The sequence below is a fragment of the Trachurus japonicus genome, chromosome 3 (assembly GCF_045865225.1).
Source record: "Trachurus japonicus isolate A0001 chromosome 3, Traja_1.0".
NCBI classification, from domain to species: Eukaryota; Metazoa; Chordata; class Actinopteri; order Carangiformes; family Carangidae; genus Trachurus; species Trachurus japonicus.
This window is the reverse complement of record NC_140909.1, coordinates 14,906,415-14,926,014: the sequence shown is the minus strand read 5'-3', so window position 1 is coordinate 14,926,014 and position 19,600 is coordinate 14,906,415. Positions and strand designations below refer to the sequence as shown.

General features: G+C 44.4%; 1 protein-coding gene across 1 annotated transcript; it reads right to left on the bottom strand.

Annotated features, from left to right (window-relative positions):
• Positions 1-9,822: 9,822 nt before the first annotated feature.
• dldh (dihydrolipoamide dehydrogenase) lies at positions 9,823-18,507 on the bottom strand. The gene is made up of 12 exons (XM_085763579.1): positions 17,965-18,507; positions 17,472-17,774; positions 16,592-16,652; positions 15,543-15,800; positions 14,052-14,112; positions 13,763-13,893; positions 13,473-13,642; positions 13,169-13,385; positions 12,885-13,058; positions 12,033-12,762; positions 11,680-11,911; positions 9,823-11,567 (listed from the first exon to the last, which is right to left on the bottom strand). The coding sequence occupies exons 1-12, from the start codon at positions 18,016-18,018 to the stop codon at positions 11,562-11,564; spliced, it is 2,397 nt and encodes a 798-aa protein (XP_085619705.1). The 5' UTR covers positions 18,019-18,507; the 3' UTR covers positions 9,823-11,561.
• Between the last annotated feature and the right edge of the window lie 1,093 nt (positions 18,508-19,600).

The window sequence follows — 19,600 nt, the reverse complement described above, 5'->3', positions numbered from 1 at the left end:
GCAGCTACTTGTTAAAGGATTGAACTGGCAAATAAAACCTGGTTTTCACAACAGCAATGACCCCCCACAACCACTTCTGTTTTAAACATATATGATCCAATTGTTTTTTTCATCTGTTTTGTTTATGTCCTTGAAGAAATAGATCAGTTGCATTGGCGTTTTGCCATACAGTATAACCTATTGACAATTATTGGCTTTCCTATCTGGTCTCTACTGTATGTGTGATATTTGTATTAGACTTTATGTTAAATTAGCTTTCAGGTTGAATGACTGGCAAAGTGAATGCTGATCTACCTCTACTGGCCCAGGGCCGTGTCGTTTTGAGCTGTAATCCAACCATAAGACAATGGATGAGGCACTGGTTATGCTGGTCTTCTATAATAATGTAATACATGTTTATGTCTTCTGAACCGAGGGCCGCAACGAGGCTCGTGCTGCAGTCAGCGCTGAAATCTGTTGTTAGTCTCGGACGGGTCATCTGGATCTCCTTCACACCCACTAACACACACACACACACTCTCTCTTCTTCCTAAAACAACTCTTCTAATTCATTCTCCCTCTCTCTTCCTCCACCCCCTTCCTTCCCCGTCCAGCAGACAGAGGGCGGATGCTGGCAAACACTTCCTCTCTCCACGAAGTTACTTCCTGTCTCTGGGAATCCATTTCCTGCTCGGACCTACTACTGCAGCACTTAGAGCATTCCTCAGGAGTTTCACCATCACACGGCATGTGCACACACACACACACACACACACACACACACACACACATACTTGCACTTGATGACTGTTCCTTATGTTTGACGCTGTGTGATGTGTGATTGTGTTTGACACAGTCGTTAGTGTGTGTGTGTGTGTAATATAGTTTAACACTGAGACAATTTTTAGGTGACAAACATAATTTCATTTCACATTGCATTGTCCATAGGTAGTTTTTTTTTCTCGGTCTTTCCAGATAAAAAGAAAATGAGACTTGGAAAAACACCAATGGAAAAAAAAGTGACTAGGTTGAAAAACAAAGTGTGAGTAATAAAATGAGGAGAAAGAGTGAAGATAAGGACACTAAGACTGAAAAATAAAGAGTTCTTCAGGAAACAGACATGATTTCCTGCAGTGTTACAGTAACACCACGAGCCTGTATGACACATGGGACAGAACACACACACACACACACACACACACACACACACACGTTTCTAATCAGTTGCAACATTATCTAGACTTAGGAGAGGAAATGTTTATATTTGTCTAAAAGGTTGGACCACAAGTCGAAATCACACACACACACACACACACACACACACACACACACACACACAGATGCTTGTGCAGGATGTATATTGCAAAATACAGAAAATATGAATAAGTTAATATTTCTGATTATAAAACTCTACGAAAAACAAGATGTCTCCCGCTAGACTCCACTTTTCTGTGTCTTCTAGTTTCCCCGTCAGTCATGTGATACCACACATCCAGCCCGTCTGAACAGTTGCACATAAACTCAAATTTGATACCAGAAAATGAGAAATTTGAAAAACAAATGAATGTGATAACAACTAAAAACATTAAGATTAAGATTAAGATTAAGATTATACTTTATTATCAGATCACTCTGAAATTTGTCTTGCGTCCCATGACGTCCAAAGTTTCACATAAATAATAACAAAATACAAAAAACATACATGATCAATTACTGATCAAAAATCTGTTATCTACAAATCTACATATACAGTGGTTCAGGTCTTTACAAAGATAGAATAAAGAAAAACATCTTTTCTGCTGAATCTGTCTGCAGATCAACTTACAAATACTAAACAGCTGTAAAACAGGCAAGTTGTTCAAGTTTGGCAAGTTTTTGCTAAGCCATCAATAAAAATTACTTGTGAGGCTATTTTCTAAATTTCTGATAAAAAACAAAGGACACATGCACAGTTAATCATAGTGTGATGGATTTGAATGTTTTACTGAAACTATAAATCTAAATATTAACAACACAGCAGAACAAACTTTGATAGAGTGAAGATGTGACAAGACCAAACTATTGTATGCTGTGCACAGAAGAAAAAAAAAACCCTAAAAATATCAAATGCATGTGTGAAAATGGGAAAAAGAAGCTGTTTATATCAAGTGGAACAATTTGCACAAGCCAAGACTTGTACAGGACGATGATTAAATGTCAAAACACCACAGATATTTTCTTAGATGCAGTTGACACTTAGGTTTTCCTGTGTGTGTTTCCCCACTCTGATTAGCTCCCTGTTTTCCAGGTCACTGGGTTAACTCTGTGTAGGCCAATGGTAAAGTGTATTAACCATACGCTATAGTGTCTGTCTTGCCATTATATATCCCAAAATGCTATGATCTTATCCATGACGGAGGTGAGTGTATTCAGCTCCGACCAACAAGCGGAGAAGTGTAACATCAGAGTATTTGTGTGCGTGTGTGTGTGTGTGAGGAAACACTCCCTACACAGGAAGGTCTGTTTGGTCTTTTCAGGTTGTACGGCTGCTGGTGTGTTTGTTCATTGTTGGTCCAGCCTCCTCTCTCCCATCTGCTGCTACTCATTAGCATGGAAACAGGACCGAGAGCGTTTTCACACATACACACACTGGCCATTAATCAACAAGTCAGACCAGGGTCCATTCCCACACATACACGCCACACAGATGAAAACAAAGACCACGCACACAGACACAGACACAGTGCCCTAATCACAGAAACATCCCAGAGCACACTTTACTGGGTCCTCCTCCCCACCACACCTGTCATCTTGGCGGATCAGACCTGGCAACCCCAAATTTTTTTGCCTTTCAAATCTGGTCGACCTAGTAATGTCTCCTGCGCTTTTTTATTTCACAAGTGACGACTGTTCCCTCGTGGCACAGTCAGTGAACACAGGGAGATTGTTCCCATCAGCTGTTCTCTTTTTTTTTTTTTTTTTTTTGTCTTCATGGGATGAATTGGCAAGTATTATTGTGTGAATTTGCTGTCTAATTTGTCTGGCCGTCATGAATGGGCATATTGAAGAGAAGAGTGTATTCCCATGAACTTGTATAAATGTCAGCGGTGTGTATAGGCCAACCAGCAAACCATGTCGCAGAAGGCAAAGACAAAGCCAAATAGCCTCCATGTTGGAAAGTTCAAATTTGTTCTGACCCTAAATTTGAGGAGAAAAAAAAACAGAATACACATTAAGTGGATTTGTGTGTGAATATTAAGTTGTAGTAGATTTTAAATATATTAGGAGAGTAAAAAACAAAACAAAACAAAAACAAACTAGAGCTTGTGATGTGATTTATTGCATCTGAGGTGAATAATAAGATCTGATTATAATAATGATATAATGATGATATATGATGATGATGGTGACTCCTGGAGTCCAGTCACTTACCATATAATGGATTTTAATCCGACTCACTATTGTTACTTTTACTTCATCTGAGCTCTTCAGTCTTCATGTCATTAAACAATTAAACTGTCACAGCAGTTCATTCATTACACAGACTGTGTTGGAGCCGTTACGGGTGTGAAATGATCGATTATCATTACTCAAAATGTTCCCCCAAAAAAGACCCAACATCACAAACTCACGTTATGTGCCCATGAAAAAATACTGATTACACAGCTACAAAATAAGAAAATCTAAAACTTGCAGGGAACTTTATGCACAAGGTTGTTAAAGTTAAGTTAATAATGCAGCCATACATATGAACAAAAAACACGCATTTTCAATATTGTATGAATCTCATTCACATATTGAAATAAGGCAAGGCAAGGCAAGGAAGGTTTATTTGTATAGCACATTTCTGTAACAAGACAACTCAAGGTGCTTTACATATTAGCAAAATGAGAACATAAAAAGCAAACATTAAGTCGAGTTGAGTTGAATTGAGATTACTTTATTTATCCCATTATTTAAAAACAGACAAGAGAAAGAATTAAAACAGGTATAAAAAGAAGTAAAACAGAAAGGGAGACGGAACAACTAAAGCATAGTAAAAAAGATATAAAATAACAGAATAATGAGCACATAGAAAATACATGCAGATAAAAAACATATGCCTTAGTCAGAGTTTTGATGCTTTCTGGCACAGATCCACTCACCCTGTTGACGTCTGCTGGTTGTAAAGTCACCAGCGGGATGTACGCCGCTCTTCAGAGAGCAGCACTGTCTGCCTGCACGTCATTTAGGCCGTAAATCATTTTCATAACCAGACACATCATTACACCTTTTACAGTAACGTCTCCTTGTGCTTTAACATGGAGGCATCTGCTCGTCCCATGTTTCTCCACTCGTTTATTTCAGTCTTTTCCTTTAAAGTAATGTCTTGCACATCTGACTGCGAATGATGGAAATCAAAAGTTTGGAGGGTCAAGAGGAGATCTGAAGGGGAAGATTGAGGTTGTGTTGTCAAAGGCAGGTAAAACTGTTGGATCTTTTCACCTGCTGCTAAAGAGCTGAAGACAGATACGGAGAGAGGAGAGACATCTGCTTTCTCAGTATCAACCTCTCTCTCTCTTTCTTTCTCTCTCTCTCTCTCCCCTCCTGTGTGTCCTCTGTGGCAACATCTGCTTCCTCCGCTGCTCTTTCCCATCATGCAGTGGGCGTGTCCTTTGTGTTGCCCCCCAACTTCATTGTTCTAGCCAATCATTGTCCTTGCCAAGCTGTTCCCACGATGCACCAGTAATGACCAGAAGGCGCTGATGGTTGCTGGTGTCTCTGAAGGAATGGCTGCCTTTACAACTGCTTTAACCCCCAGGGAGAAACCACAATAAACAAAATAAAAACAAAAACAATGCTGCTAGAGTGAGAAATGAGACACATGTTGTTGTTGTTGTTGTTTTTTAATCGCCTTTGCACCTTAAGCGACTCCCCAGAAAACTGTAATGTAATGAATAATACATGTAGACTGGCGATAGAAAAGGAAAGAGAAAGTTAATATAGTCATGTTTTTGGGGATATGAACAGAGTCGGAGGAGAGAAACAATCAGGCAAAGAGGAAGAAAGAGGTGGAGAGGAGCGAGTGAAAGAGAGATGGAGCTCTGGGAAAAGATCAGAGCCTGGTCCCTGGGGAGCTGCAACAGATGAAGTAGCTGAATAAGCTGTCTGTCATTGTGTGACTCGGGCTGCTGTGGTCACTTTGTTTGTTCAAACTCAACAATGGAGATGGCTGAGAGAGAAATCTCTGTTTTCCCACAAGATTTAGCCCCAAAAATCACTAGTCAGTGATGCTGTGTGTGTGTGTGTGTGTGTGTGTGTGTGTGTGTGTGTGTGTGTGTGTGTGTGTGTGTGTGTGTGTGTGTGTGTGTGTGTGAGAGAGAGAGAGAGAGAGAGACACACACACACAAATTGAGATGCTAATTAAAGGTGTAAAGTCTGTGAGTCACTGTTATGATGCTTTGTTGTGACTGGGACTGCAAATTAGCAAAAAAAAAGGGTTAAATGAAGATGTGAGGAGAAGAAATGACTTCAAATTTACACCCGCTCGTTACACAAAAACATACTATTGTTACTTCTAAAGGCCGTAGTGCACATACACATACACACGCACAGCTTACATCTATATTACATCAGCGAGTGGCATTGGAACAAATCCAGATGTTCAGAATCAGGTTTCCCACAATATGAGAGACAGAAGGAAGAGAAAAAAATCTTACTGAGTTGTGTGAGCCATACACACAGACCTCAATGTGTTACATGTTTTAATATAGATGCTGCTGCTGCAGACACTGTGAACATGATTACAGTATTGTAAGCCTCCACTGACTCTGTTCCACTGGTTCGGCCAAAAAGTAAAGGGAGACTATGAAACTTTGAAATGTGCAAAAAGTATATTCCAGGTGAATTATGTTCAATTTCCAAGCAATGAAAATAATCCACCACTTTGATTTCATCCCCCAAATCTTTCTTTCAGAGTCAGACCAGATGTGCCAGTTGGAAAACACTATCAAATGCATCCATCAGCGACAAGGTGTGGACAGTTTCTGACACATGAAGCAGCAAAGATAACAGAGACATGCTCGGTAGCGGTGGATAATAACGGTGAGTCCCACTACCTACGTATCATTATCTATCGCTAAATCACACAAACTGCCCATTGTCTATTGTGGCCATGGTTATGTAAACATGAATGATAGACGTCAGTTTCCATCTCAGTGTGTCAGCAGCAGAGCTGAGCTACATAAAAGCAGCCGGTTGACTGTATTTTCCATAATGTGAGGAGATGATGTGACTGTAACGTGACTGGATCATTGGTCCTGTTGAGACCAGTTGTTCACAAATTGTAATCTGGATCAAACTTATCCAGATTATTATCCAGACTTGTTTTGCCAACCAATGATCACGTAATCTGTTTAACCTTTATCACAGTTGTTCAAAGCACAGTTGGATTGGATCAGTCTGATCCAGACACAAACTTTTCAAATAGATTTTTTGTATTTAAAGTTATCCCAATACGAAAAAGTTTTGAACAACACAAAATGAGGGTTTGATCCAGATTAAACCCAAGATTGGATCACGTGATCTAATCCAATCTCAGAATCCGTTTTTAGTTTTGAACAACCCATTTTCAACATTTGATTCAATCCATTAAATCCGATCCGATCAGATTACCTTTGAACAACTGGGCCCAGGTGTTAACATCTGTCTCAGTTGATCTGATCACAAGTGAACAGTCCTGAGTGCAGGCTTGAACCCAACTAAGACCACATCTGGAGGTTTTAACCATTTCCCACTGAAGGCCAACAATTCACCTTAAGTCCTCTGTCACAGTCTGATCAGTTTCATAATGACCCGAAAATATTTTACTCAAATGCCTCAAACGACGGAGCTGTGGACAATGGACCCATCTGTCACAGTCAGACCGGTTTAAATTCAGACATGTTTACTAGAATATACAGTGGAGAAGTGAGATCTGATGTGTAACGTCAGGTCTGCGCATAGGGCCGACATGTCGGACTCCCCTGCTGAGGAAAGACCCTTCCCTGTTGCCACTCAGTCATCAGTCAATGTAAATGTAGCTCCTGGCAACTTTCAGCTCGCACTGCTGCCGGTTCACATGTGTCAGCACTTTCTAACTACCAGTCGGGGCCACAGAGGCCACTGGTGCCACTGCTTAGCAGAAGTTACATAATCTTACTTTAAACAAAAATTATCCTCACACAAGTCGCTTAGATGATTTTGGAAAATGGATGTTTTTTAACTTTACATTTGAAGATTGATTTCAAATGCAGTTAAATGCTTCCAGGTACCAACTCGTGGGAAAATGTACATTAAACACTGTTGGAAAAAAACCCCCAAAAAACACATGAGGAGGTGGGAAATAACTTGCAACTTGGAGGCGGCTAGACCCAAACTGCAGACACTGTGGTCCGTTAGGGGCACGTTAACCTGTAGGTCATGAGGGTGCTCCAGTTTGTCCAGTTTCAACCGCTCTCAGCGATGTGTGTGTGTGTGTGTGTGTGTGTGTGTGTGTGTGTGTGTGTGTGACAGGTGACCAGAGTGTGGACAAAGGAAGGGTCAGTGGCCAAGTGTGAGCTCCTTTCTTTCCCTCTTGTTGTCCTCTTCCCAGCAGTCTCTCTCTCTCTCTCTCTCTCTCTCTCTCTCTCTCTCTCTCTCTCTCTCTCTCTCTCTCTTTCACACACACACACACACACACACACACACTGACGTGCATGCTTACACACATGAACACACACTGACACACACATATACATTCAAACAAATCTGTGAGAGGAGAGGAGACGAGCGTATGAATGGACAGATTAATCAGATTATAGCAGAGACACACTTAAACAGCCTGTTCTCTGGATTAGACACGGTCCTGCCTACTCCCTGTCAGAATAAAAAGTGTGTGAGCGGAGAGAGGGGTGGGGGGAGATTGGGGGGGAGAGAGAAAAAGAGACAATATATTTTCATTATACACTCTAAAGGCATACTTAGACTTGGTGTATTTTGTTTTTTATTCCCTTTTTTGACACGTTTTCTCTCTGTGTTATATTGTGCACCCTCAATCCTGTATCATATGTGAATCAAAACAAAAATGTTCAAGGCTATTATAGCTCCATATCAAAAAAAGAAAAACAAGCCCTGTGAAGAATATATTTTCATTATACACTCTAAAGGCATACTTAGACTTGGTGTATTTTGGTTTTTACTCCCTTTTTTTGACACTGTTTCTCCATGTTATATTGTGCACCCTCAATCCTGTATCATATGTGAATCAAAACAAAATGTTCAAGGCTATTACAGCTCCATATCAAAAAAGAAAAAAAACAAGCCCTGTGAAGAATATGTGACTGATTTAAAATACACTCCCCTAATATTTTACCATGAAGAAGTTTCGATTTCCCCCTCAGAAGTTCAAAGAGCGCTGTTCTTTATGTGCAGCGGGGCAGCATATGGCAGCCAGTGACCAGGGCTTTGTCTGACTATTGACACCAGAGAGATGCAGAGAGGGAGGATGCGAGTGTGTGCGACTGTTCGGGGGCCGGAGGACAGCCTGACGACAACAAAGGACCAGCTTTAAGCCTGTCTCCTGTGATTTTCCAACTCAGCGAAAAGCTATTGTGGCCCCTGAAAAAAAGTTAAGTTAAAAAGCTTAGCATGGTATGTGCTAACAACTGCCTGCCGCTTGTGTAATACAAACAAATACTTTTTGAGCAGCGACAGTCGCAGTCTTTGGAAGGGCGACCGTCGCTGTGTCTACAAGCGTCAGGTCAGGTCACTGCTACGACCTGTTGCTGCGCGAAGGCACAGAGCTGCTCATACATAATGTCTGTGTCTGTGTCTGTATCTGAACCAACACGTTCACTACACTTTCTTTCCTTTTTCCCCTTCATCATTTGACACAAACTTCAGTCTGTGTGGCCGTGACCATGACTCGTGTGTGTGTTTGTGTGTCCTTGTGTGTGCGTTCTCCATGTTGACACTTAATACAGTTTGTCCTCTGTAATTGTAGTAAATTTCTGATCATTTGTCATCCAGTTGTTAGTGTGTGTGTTTATATGAGACTGCAAACCATATGAGCTCCTTTGATGACTACTTCTACACTCCCAGTGGTCGCTAACACACACACACACACACACACACACACACAGAGTAGTCAGGCAGGGGCAACCGGGACTAAATCCAGACTGGTGGTTTCTCTCTCCAGCTATAAATACCCCTCTGCTTAAAACAAGATCACACACACACACACACACACACACACACACACACACACACACACACACACACACACACACACACAAAAGCACTGATACTCATGTAACAAGAGAAAAAAACACAAACGTATGAAGACACAGACTCGTATAAATACGCACATATGCAGTCATGCACTTAAAGACACACTTATTCTCTCTCTCTCTCTCTCTCTCTCTAACACACACACACACACACACACACACAAATACTCACACACAAAAGAGATGGCTCCGGCCTCAGAGGAGGCTAGCTAAGCGGTCTATGATTATGGGGTGTGTCTTTGTCTCATTTAGTGGTTCCACAAGGAGACAGTCTTCTGCTGTGTCAGACGAACTCACACACTCACATACACATGCAAATACCAACACACCATCACTTAGCGACAACAAATCCCTGAGATTGAATTGGCCTTTAGAGGAACTTCACTTGTAAAAATGGTCATGTGTAAGAACACATCCAGCCCTCACCTCTAAATAAAGATACAGCATTAGCTAGATATAAACTCCTATTACTGTGTGATGAATCCACTGCCAGTATCACACCACACAGGATGAGCTATTTTTCCTATTCAACAAAAAAACAACAACATATAAATATAAAATCACTCAACACCAGATGTTCCATATTTCATTCCTCTTTTATTTTGGAAAAATATTGCGCTGTTTTCCAGTAATAAAAATGACAGGCTCTGTACATACGACTCTTCTCTTAAATACAACACAGTCACAGTGGTCTCAAGTGCCTAACACATACATGCATACATACATACTTACATACATACATTATCTGCCAAATAAAAACAATCCAACTTAAATTATAACAGGTTTAACAAAAAAACATCACAACAAAATGGAACACAAATAATTACATAATTAAATTAAAAGAATACATCTTTCTTTAGATAACAAATAAAATAAAAACAAATGATCCTAACCAATGGCAGGTAGGGGTGATGGTGTCCTTCTATTGGCTAATAGTGGAAGACTGGGAGTGAAGGGGAGAGGAGTGGGCAGTGCATACATCTGACACCACATAAAGACACACACTCATACACACACACCTCCATAGTGCAATGAGGTCTTGGCAGTTAAGACTAGTCTGTTACAGCTCGGCTCACAATGAAACACGACAGCGTCATCAGAGGTTGGCGCGGCTTTGCACCAAGACAAATTTGGTGATTTTGAGTTGCTGCAACATTGTTGCAACGTAAATTTCACCTAATCTGTTTTTTATAAACAAATAAGGAGCAAATTAAGTTTTGATACAGAACAGAAATTACAGATTAATCCGTGTTTAACTTCATTCATGTTTTGTTTTGATTTGTTTCATTTTGTCTCCCTTTCTTTGCCCTCTAATGCTGAAAGTGTTTCCTGAGTTGCCCTGCCCAAAACATTGCCCTGTGTATCACAACCTTCAGGGGTCAGAGGCCAGTATGGCCCAACTGGATCCATGTTGGATCGATGTGCAGTCACTACTGGAGTCTACAGTTCTCTATTTCCTGCTGAGAGCCAGCTCAGCCAACACCGTCTCTGTCAGTGCTGCAGAGTTAAAGATGTGTAGTTGGTGTAGAAGTCCTGCTGTTTTATCTATTCATTTACTTATTGTGAGGAAAACTCCCAATTGTAAAATTAATTATTAGCTGCTGCAGTTCAAATGTACTTCTAACACTGTTTCAACTCCACCTTCTGCTCTGCAGCACTGCACAGAACATGAACTGTCCAATATCCATGACACTGCATTGTAAAACCACAGCACATAACAGTACTACAACAGTACTTGAAAAGTTCTCAGTACTCCAAAGGTACTACACTGTTCATTCAATCAGTACTCCACGGTACTACAATATCATCGAAGTCAATACTCCACTGTTTTATCGAGAGAGAAGAGTTCATCCTGGCGCGAGCAGTAAACCATCCAGTACTGCACCAGACGTGGAACAAGCTCTTCCGTCAGTTCTCCTCCGTCGTCAGTCGTCGTCCGACTGCACCGGCGCTCGTTCAGCACCGTTTTCTGTACAACTTTTGTACAACTTGCTGGCACTGTCTTTTGGCACTTCGTCCACAGCACTGAGTCAGAGTTAGACCATCATCCAATGAGGATAAAAAAAAAATGTCCAGCAGGATTCATCATCTGTGTACTTCATTAGTACTAAGTCCTCGCCAGTCGGTACTGACTCTGTGCTGGCTCGGCAGCACCTTGGCTCAAAGTCCTCCGGTTAAATCCCAGGGAACAGCAGCAAACAGCAGGAGTAGAACCTCCCGGAGACAAGCTGAGCTCTACTGCTCAGGGCTGGTGTGTGTGTGGGCCGCCCTCAACCAGAGGAAACTGGTCCCATCTCGATCTGGTCTGGACTGGTATCATACCTTTAATACGGAAAGAAAAACATCAGGATTTAGTGTGATTTTAAGGTTAAGTGCTGACGGGTGTAAACGTTTATTATCCATGTAGACAAATCTATTTTTTGTGTGTACTCACCTCTGTAGCAATGATACATTCATCCTTCTGGTCCGACATGACGTAAACGGACTGGTATTTGGTGTCGTTGGTACACTGGTACCTGCTGTCGCTAGGACATTGGTATTCAGCATCGCTGGTTGATTGGTATTTAAAATCGCTCGCTGCGTGATAGTTCAGGTCGCTGGATGACTGGTACTTTGCATCGCTGCAGCTCGGCGACTCTTCCACTTGTTTCTTTTCTGATGCATCACTGCGGCAACAAAGAACAACACGGACTTAGCGACGCCATCCTTCACACAACAAATACCACACCTACTAGATGGACATTTGGGAATCAGGTTAGTAGTCTCATATTTTGAACAGTTATGTACCTGTTTTGTCTCTTCCTGTGGCTTTCCTCTGAGTCGCACTCATCCAGCATTTCACATTTGACCTCTGGCTCCTCTTGTTCCTCCTCTTTGCACAGCAGCAGCTCCTCCGGCCGCAGCTCGTGGACCAGGTTGTACTCCACGCTGGGATAGCGAGTCTTAAAGCCGTTCTTCTCCGATCCGTTGAGCCCGCTGATCCCGCTGAGACCGCCCAGTGACCCGCCGAGGTCCGAGTGGTAATCGGCCTTCTTGTTGGTGTTTTTAATCGACATTGTCATCCCGGCGCCCAGCTCCTTGTCGCTGCGGAGACAATTGTTCGTGGTCGTCAGGTTGTTCATGGTCTCCCGGCTGTCGCTGTGGACGCTGTCGCCGTGGTGACCCTGCCGCTCCTGCAGCTTGACGCGAACGTACACCACCAGCACCGAGCAGCCGATCAGGATCACGAGGACGAGGAAGACGCCGGCGCACACGGCCGTCCACGGGAATCTGTTGTCGTCGTCCTCTTCGTCATCAGCGTCCCCGTTTCCCGAGGGAGAATAGCGGCGGTCCGGTCCATCCACAACCGGCTGATGCCCCGCTTTGTGTGGCAGCAGGAACTGACAGTTGTGACCGCCGTAGCCGGGCACGCAGGCGCACATGTAACGGCCGCTGCGCTCGTGGCAGGTGGCTCCGTTCTGGCATGGGTTGTGGTGGCAGCGGGAGATGGGGGAGCTGCAGTTTTTACCGGTATAGCCTGTAGAGGGAGCAGAGTTTTTAGAGTCTAGAAACAAAACTAATATCGGCTTTAAAAACAAAACTATTTGATAATAATAATAATAATAATAATAAAGAGAGATCTGGTCTGTGCTGTGATACCTGGAGGGCAGGTGCAGGTGTAGCCGTTCGCTCCCTCCTGACACGTCCCACCGTTCTCACACGGGAAGGAGAGACAGAACCCAGAGATGCTGCCGGTGTCTTCACAGTTGGGACCAGAAAACCCCTCGAGACACTGGCAGAGGTAGGAGTTCACCAGGTCCACACATTCTGCACCTGCAGAGAGGAAGAAGACGAAGAAAACGAGTATTAGTCTCCAGATATTTCACTTCTTGGCTCAGGTGAAGGTAAAACGTGTAAACCAATAGTTAAGACAGACAACGTACCGTTTTTACAGGGGTTGGAGGAGCAGTGGTCGATTTTCTTCTCACAGTTGAAGCCAGCGTATCCCATCGGGCACTGACAGAAGTAGCCGCCTTCAGGGTTGTCGACACAGCGGCCGGCGTTGAAGCAAGGCCCGTCCGCACAGGTGTTGGCGCTCAACTCGCAGTTGTTGCCATAAAAACCAGGTGGGCAGGTGCACTTGTAGCCATCGTCAATATCCTGTATTGGGGAAATCAAATGGTCACACAGATGCTCGTTGCCACGAATCAAACGCTTTGATTTCGTGATGAATACACAACTACTCACAGCGCAGCTTCCTCCGTTACGACACGGGTTTCCAGAACATTCATTGACCTGGATCTCACAGCTGGCGCCCGTGTATCCCGGCAGACAGGAGCAGGTGTAGCTGCCCTGGCCGGTGTTGGTGCAGGTGGCTCCGTTCAGGCAGGGCTTATGGTGCGTACAGTAGTTCAGATCTGGAAACATCAAGAATAAAAATACAATTTGTGAGCAATGAGAAAATATAAATATGAAACAAAGGCGGCTGAGTGAGTCCTAATAAAAAAAAAGAGTAGTAAATCTCTCAGTGCACTCACCCTGGTTGCAGAAAAGCCCGCCCCATCCCTCCTGGCAGTTACATTGCCAGGGCTGTTGGCAGGTGCCATGGAGGCAGCCAGGGTAACGGATACAGTCGTCACAGTAACGCCCACTGAAACCCACACGACACCTGGGAACACAACGTTCATTAGATACGTTTAACAACCGGACAAGGAACACAATGATCAAGGGGGGAAAAAAGGGGGGGGGGTTTTCTGAATGAAAATGTCACAATGATCTTTTTTCTTTCTTTTTTTTAAAGCAGCTCCCAGATGTTAAGTTACTTACTTGCACTCTCCTGGTTTATCACAGAAGCCGTGTTCCTCATCACAGCCAGGAAGACAGATCGCTGCAGGGAGAAAACAAACAGCGACAGGTGAATTATGAGAAATACAGTGTTGGAAACATGTTTACTCTCCATCAGTATCCCCATTCATACAGTGGCTTTTCAAACTGCCTGTCTGTCTGCTCAGTCTGTTTACCAGATGTTTACCTGTCTGTCTACAGTATCGTCTCTTCCTTGCTCTAGTTTTACTCTGTCACTTTTCTTTTATCGTCTGCGTCCACTCTGGCTGCCCAAGTGGGAGAGGAGAGGATAAAACCTTGAGGGGAATCGAGGGTCATCGGGTCGCTCCTGACATATATCGGTTTCTTTAATACCGGAAAAGTTACTGGAAATGTTGCGGCTGAGCTCGAGCGGCCCACAGGGGGCTACGACAGCTTTGGTCACCAAACGGGGAGGGGGGGGGGACCAGCCAACAAGCCCTCTTCTTCTTCTTTAACATGGTTGCTCTCCAACACAAAAGCGTCCCACACAAAGCCTCCTTTCTCCCCTTGACTATGGGTCAGAAGTCCCTTTTCTCACCCTTGCCCCCCCTCCCCCCTCTCTGATCCACCTCTCCTCCCTTCCTCTTCAATCCACCTATCCCCTCTCGTCTCCTCATCTCTTCTTGCTCTCCTCTTCCACACTCTCCTTTCCCTCCTCTGTTCCTCCCGTCTCTCTCTCTCCTCACTACCCCCCTCCTCCTCCTCCTCCTCCTCCTCCTCCTCCTCCTCACTCCCCCTCCTCCTCCTCTACCTCCTCCTCCTCCTCCCCCCAGGGCCAGCTGGTCTGTGTGGAGCAAACCACCAGACAGCTGCTCCATTGTCTCCTCTCACCGAGCAGCTGCCCCCTCCACAACAATACACAACCCTGCTTGGCCAATCACCAGCCCGAGCCGCAACAATACAGGACCCCCACTTGGCCAATCGGGGAGGAGGTTTGGGGCGAGGAGGCCCCAGTGGTCTAATGGAAGGCACGCGGCGTGTGAATTACTGAGGAGCCAGTGCGGCTCATTAGAAAGGAGGCCTCTGGTGCTATGGGATAACTAACTGACGCCTGTTGCACACGGGCCCCGCATTAGGAGGTGGAAAAAGTCCCCAAACAATAACGATGGGCGAGTGACTGTTGAGGAAATTAACTGTGAAAAGTAGTTTTAGAAACTTATTAGAAAGTCTTTGCCTCATCACCGTTAATCTAGGGCGCTCTACAGTCGACAGTAAGATGATGATGCTCTTTTAAAAAGCATTTGCTCACTCACTAATATAAAGCATGTGTGGAGGAAGTATTCGCTCTGTGTAAACATCAGCATCTACTGCTGCTGCTGCTTTTCTTTTGGCTCATCTACTCCACCAGCAGGAGTTTGGTGAATTCAAGTGAAGGTGAAGCACTGTTTTCTCTCCTCCACTTATTCCACCTGTGTGATAGCTACTGCTGGGTTAAAAATCAAACCCACTTACGTTCAGTGCAGTACTGTCCCTTCCAGCCAGAGTTGCATATGATCTCTCCACGCTCGCCACAGGTGAAGTGGCCGAATGCGTCGTCTCGTGGCCGACAGAAGACGGAGCAGCCGTCGCCGTAGTAGTGCTCGTCGCACAGGAAGCGGTAAGAGTAACGCAGCTCCGTCCTGCCGGCCGTCTGCATGTCCTTGGACCACTCCTCTCCCACGGTGAGGTGGCGCTGAGTGGTGATCCTGCTGATCAGGTGCTCTGGGTTGTCTGTGGAGGCGAGGGAGGGATGCAGGTTGTTATTGATCAGATGTTATTGCTGAATGCTAAGCAACAAGTTAGGAGCACACCACCCTATTGATGATATGATCAGTTGTGTTATTTATGTTAAAAACAATATTCAAATCTTTTTCTAATCCATGGTTAATGGTTCAAAGATAAACAAAGTGCTGGATGCTGCCATATGAATTAAAACAACCCTTACACTGTGAACCATGCACTTTCATTGAAGAAATAATTGGAGTGATTCAGCAATAAAAACATAAAAAAAATCTTTGAAGTGACAGTGATTTTCTTTTATCTCTAACAGGAGCACATACACAAGCACGATCTCGTGCTTCCAGTTAGTCATCATTAGTGGTAGTGATAAGAGAATGGCATGGAGATAAGAACAGCAAATATCACACCACTGGGCCAAAACACAAGTGGCACCTGCAAAAACCATGGGTGGCCTTTTCCAGGTGTGATGCTGAAGAGACCTGACATTCATAAACCATTAAGACTGTCTCTGAATGAAATAATCACAAACAAGCTTTACTCCAGACAGAGGCTGTTTGGTTTCTTCAGCATCTCACGGATGTTTCACATATAATAATTTGATCAAACACAATGATGACAGCAAGTGCTTTTAATTTAAGGTCATAGCATTTCTTAGAATAGAAAACACATAAAACATGCGTCTGACTGTGTGGAAAAAGGTGCTACTGAAAGAACACAGGGCCACTATTGGCCTTATGTCCTGTCTTTGAATTACACTGCTGCCTTCTCTGGCTGCCACCCACCTGTTGCCAGGTCGTCCAGGGAGTCAGTGTGCAGAGCTTCAATGATTAGTGAAAACGTCCCCTGAGGAGAGAGAAAGAGAGAAAGAGAGAGAGTCAACAGCTGCTTGGCCTGGAGGCCTCCCTCCCTCCGCACAGAGGCAGAGGACCATTAAGGCCTCCCAATAAACTTCACAACCTAATTCCCGTGTTGATTAGGGGCCTAATAAGGGCCACTACCTGCTCCCTTTTCACACCCCTGCTACTATCACACTCTGACACCGCCGTAAAACCAAACGAGGCGGAATTTCACGCTGCGCTGCCAATGATGTGCCAACTCAGAGGATGTTAAATTTCCCACCACGCCTGGTCGGAGGAGAGAAGCGTTTGGTGAAAACACCCCCCACCACACACACACACACACACACACACACACACACACACCCCTCCTCCTCCTCCTCCCTCCACACACACACACACACATACACCCTCCTCCTCCCCTCCCCGTTTTATCCCACCAAAGAGCACAGAAATACTACAATAGCCCCTCTCACACACTGCTGACAAAGACCCTCACAAGTGTTGAGTTTGGGAGCATCTGTTGCGTTTTGCACTCTTCAAAGCTGATATGTCCCACTGGAGCAAGACTCTTAATAACTTCACAGTCTGCCCATGGTTTTCATTACTCCCTCACAATGTGACACAAATTCTAATATAGACCCATGACAGAAATATTGCACTAAAAAAAAACTACACATTAAGTAAAAAATTTTTTAAAAAAGTTGCGTAAAGTTGATGCCCATAGGTTAAATGCAAAAAAATAAATAAATAAATAACACTTTACAGATTAGTATCAGTAAGTGGTGATTAACTGCTGATGAGATGATATCAATAGGCTACTCACTGGCCACGTGAAGCCGAAGGGGAAGCGGACCGGGTTGGTGAAGGTGTCCGCGTTGGTCTCCGGCACCTGGAAGGAGTTGGAGCCGAGGACGGGAGTCACAGCTCCGCCGTAGGTGCAGGGAGGCTCGGGGGAGACGTTGGCCTGGTAGTGCTTCAGACAGATCCGAAAGAAAGTCTTGCACTCGCACTGCTGGTGTCCCTGCGGATGAGCGGAGCCTCCGGAGCAGCAGTTGCCGTTCCCCGTCACCCCTTTCTTGTTGAGAAACTCCTGCAGCTTCAGCTCAAACACCCCGGAGCACAAAACCTACAGAGGTCAACACACAAACACAAACACAACACAGTCAGTCCGGTGCGTCGGAGACAGGTAAAATCAGGTTGTTGAAGAAGAAAAATGTTTAAAATATGTTTAAAACCTATGCAGGCAAACACTCTGCTTTTTTTTCCCACCCTTCTATTTAAAAATATATATCATGAGTTATCAACATTGCACCTACCTGGCAGGTGAGCAGGGAGAGGGTGACAACCAGGAGCAGAGACAGGCGTCCCATTGTGTTGACAGCCCTTCAGCAAGCAGTGAAAGCTCCACAGGTCCGAGTAGCCCGGCTCAAACACTCATGGAGAAAAGTTTTTTAAAAGCTTTCCGATAAGTCACAGTCAAGGTGACGGAAGGAAGGAAGGAAGGAAGGAAGATGAAGGGAAACTTTTCCTTTGGTGCGTCTGTCTTCTTCTGCCTCTCTACTTTCCCATAGGAGGCACGAGTTTTTGGCAGAAAGGGCAAAACAAAAAAATAAATAAAAGTTTTACAGTGTAAATAATCCTTTAGCAGAAGGATCCTCCTGCAGAAGCGTGAATGAAATCCCCGATGGAAATACAATATTAATTCCAATCAGTCGGTGCAGCAGGAGAAAGAGGCAGCTCTCGATGGCCTTGTTTATTTTTCCACTTGATTGATAATGATATGCTGATCCTGAACACAGAAAACAAGTCTCCGTCTCTCTCTGCCTCTCTCTCTCTCTATATAACAGTGTGTTTGTCTGATGGGTCTCCTGCCCTGCACAGGGTTTTATACCGGGCCAGCAGGCGAAGGGTAATAAGATGCAAATGAGCCTCTGCTCCTCTTCTTCCCCTCCCTCCACCACCACCACAAGTCCGCCCCGGGGCCATCACAAAGAAAGGGGAGGGGGGCAGAGGGGGAGAGGAGAGAGAGAGGAGGGGGGTGGGGGGGCACACACACAACTTTTTCTAAACCCGCCCCCACTCCTCTCTTTCTCTCTCAAAGGGACAGACCAAATGGCTACTGAGCTGTTAAATGTGCAACAACCCCTTGCTTCCCCTGATGCCTCCCTCCCTCCCTCCACAACAACACAACACAACAACACACAGGGGCCCATTTACATTCCGACAAATTCTTTAACCAAATCCTCCGCATCGCACCATCAAGTGATTTATATGGGCAGCAGCCAGTCCAGAGGGTGGCTTCACATATCTATGGGGTTATGCTAAAGCCCCTGCTCGTCCCATGGTCCCTGCAGGAGCAGCCAGCCGGCCGGCCGGCCAGCCGTCCCAACTGCGCTACAACGACCATCTGCTCCGCCGCATTCCTATGGTGTTACCCCTGCCGTGGCTTCCACATGTTCACACCCCCGAAACGAGCCGATCTGTTCACATTAGACCTTATCTTCATTTCTTGGATTATAAATTAGGCTGCAACTTTTCACTTGCGCACTGGTCATATGTAGCTATAGGCTACTGTTTCCCCATGTTACATTATACGTGGTAGGTTGTGATGGTATTCAGATTTTCTGATTTAATGTAAAATAAATAAATAAATAAATAAATAAATAAAAGGCACAATATATAGCCTAACTAACTTAATAACATCACTTCCGATTTAACCTAGCCTACTGTCCAATTTGCTCCATATAGCAGCGCAAAATTAAGTTGTGGCAACCACTTTCCAATTTGACTCATATAAAATTATATTTTTAATCCCTTTATACAGAGCCCAGTTTTATGTGTCCCTGAGAAAATCTCAACCAATTGTGGTTTAGATGTGCACACACACACACACACACACACACACACACACACACACACACACACACACACACACACACACACACACACACA

Excerpts from the sequence above, each read along its gene's own strand:
- dldh (XM_085763579.1), bottom strand. The coding sequence starts at position 18,018 with ATGGGACGCCTGTCTCTGCTCCTGGTTGTCACCCTCTCCCTGCTCACC. Across the intron at positions 15,801-16,591 it reads CCTGGACGACCTGGCAACAG|ACAACCCAGAGCACCTGATC; the intron begins GTGGGTGGCAGC and ends TCGCCTCCACAG. Across the intron at positions 12,763-12,884 it reads CACCTGCACCTGCCCTCCAG|GCTATACCGGTAAAAACTGC; the intron begins GTATCACAGCAC and ends CTCCCTCTACAG.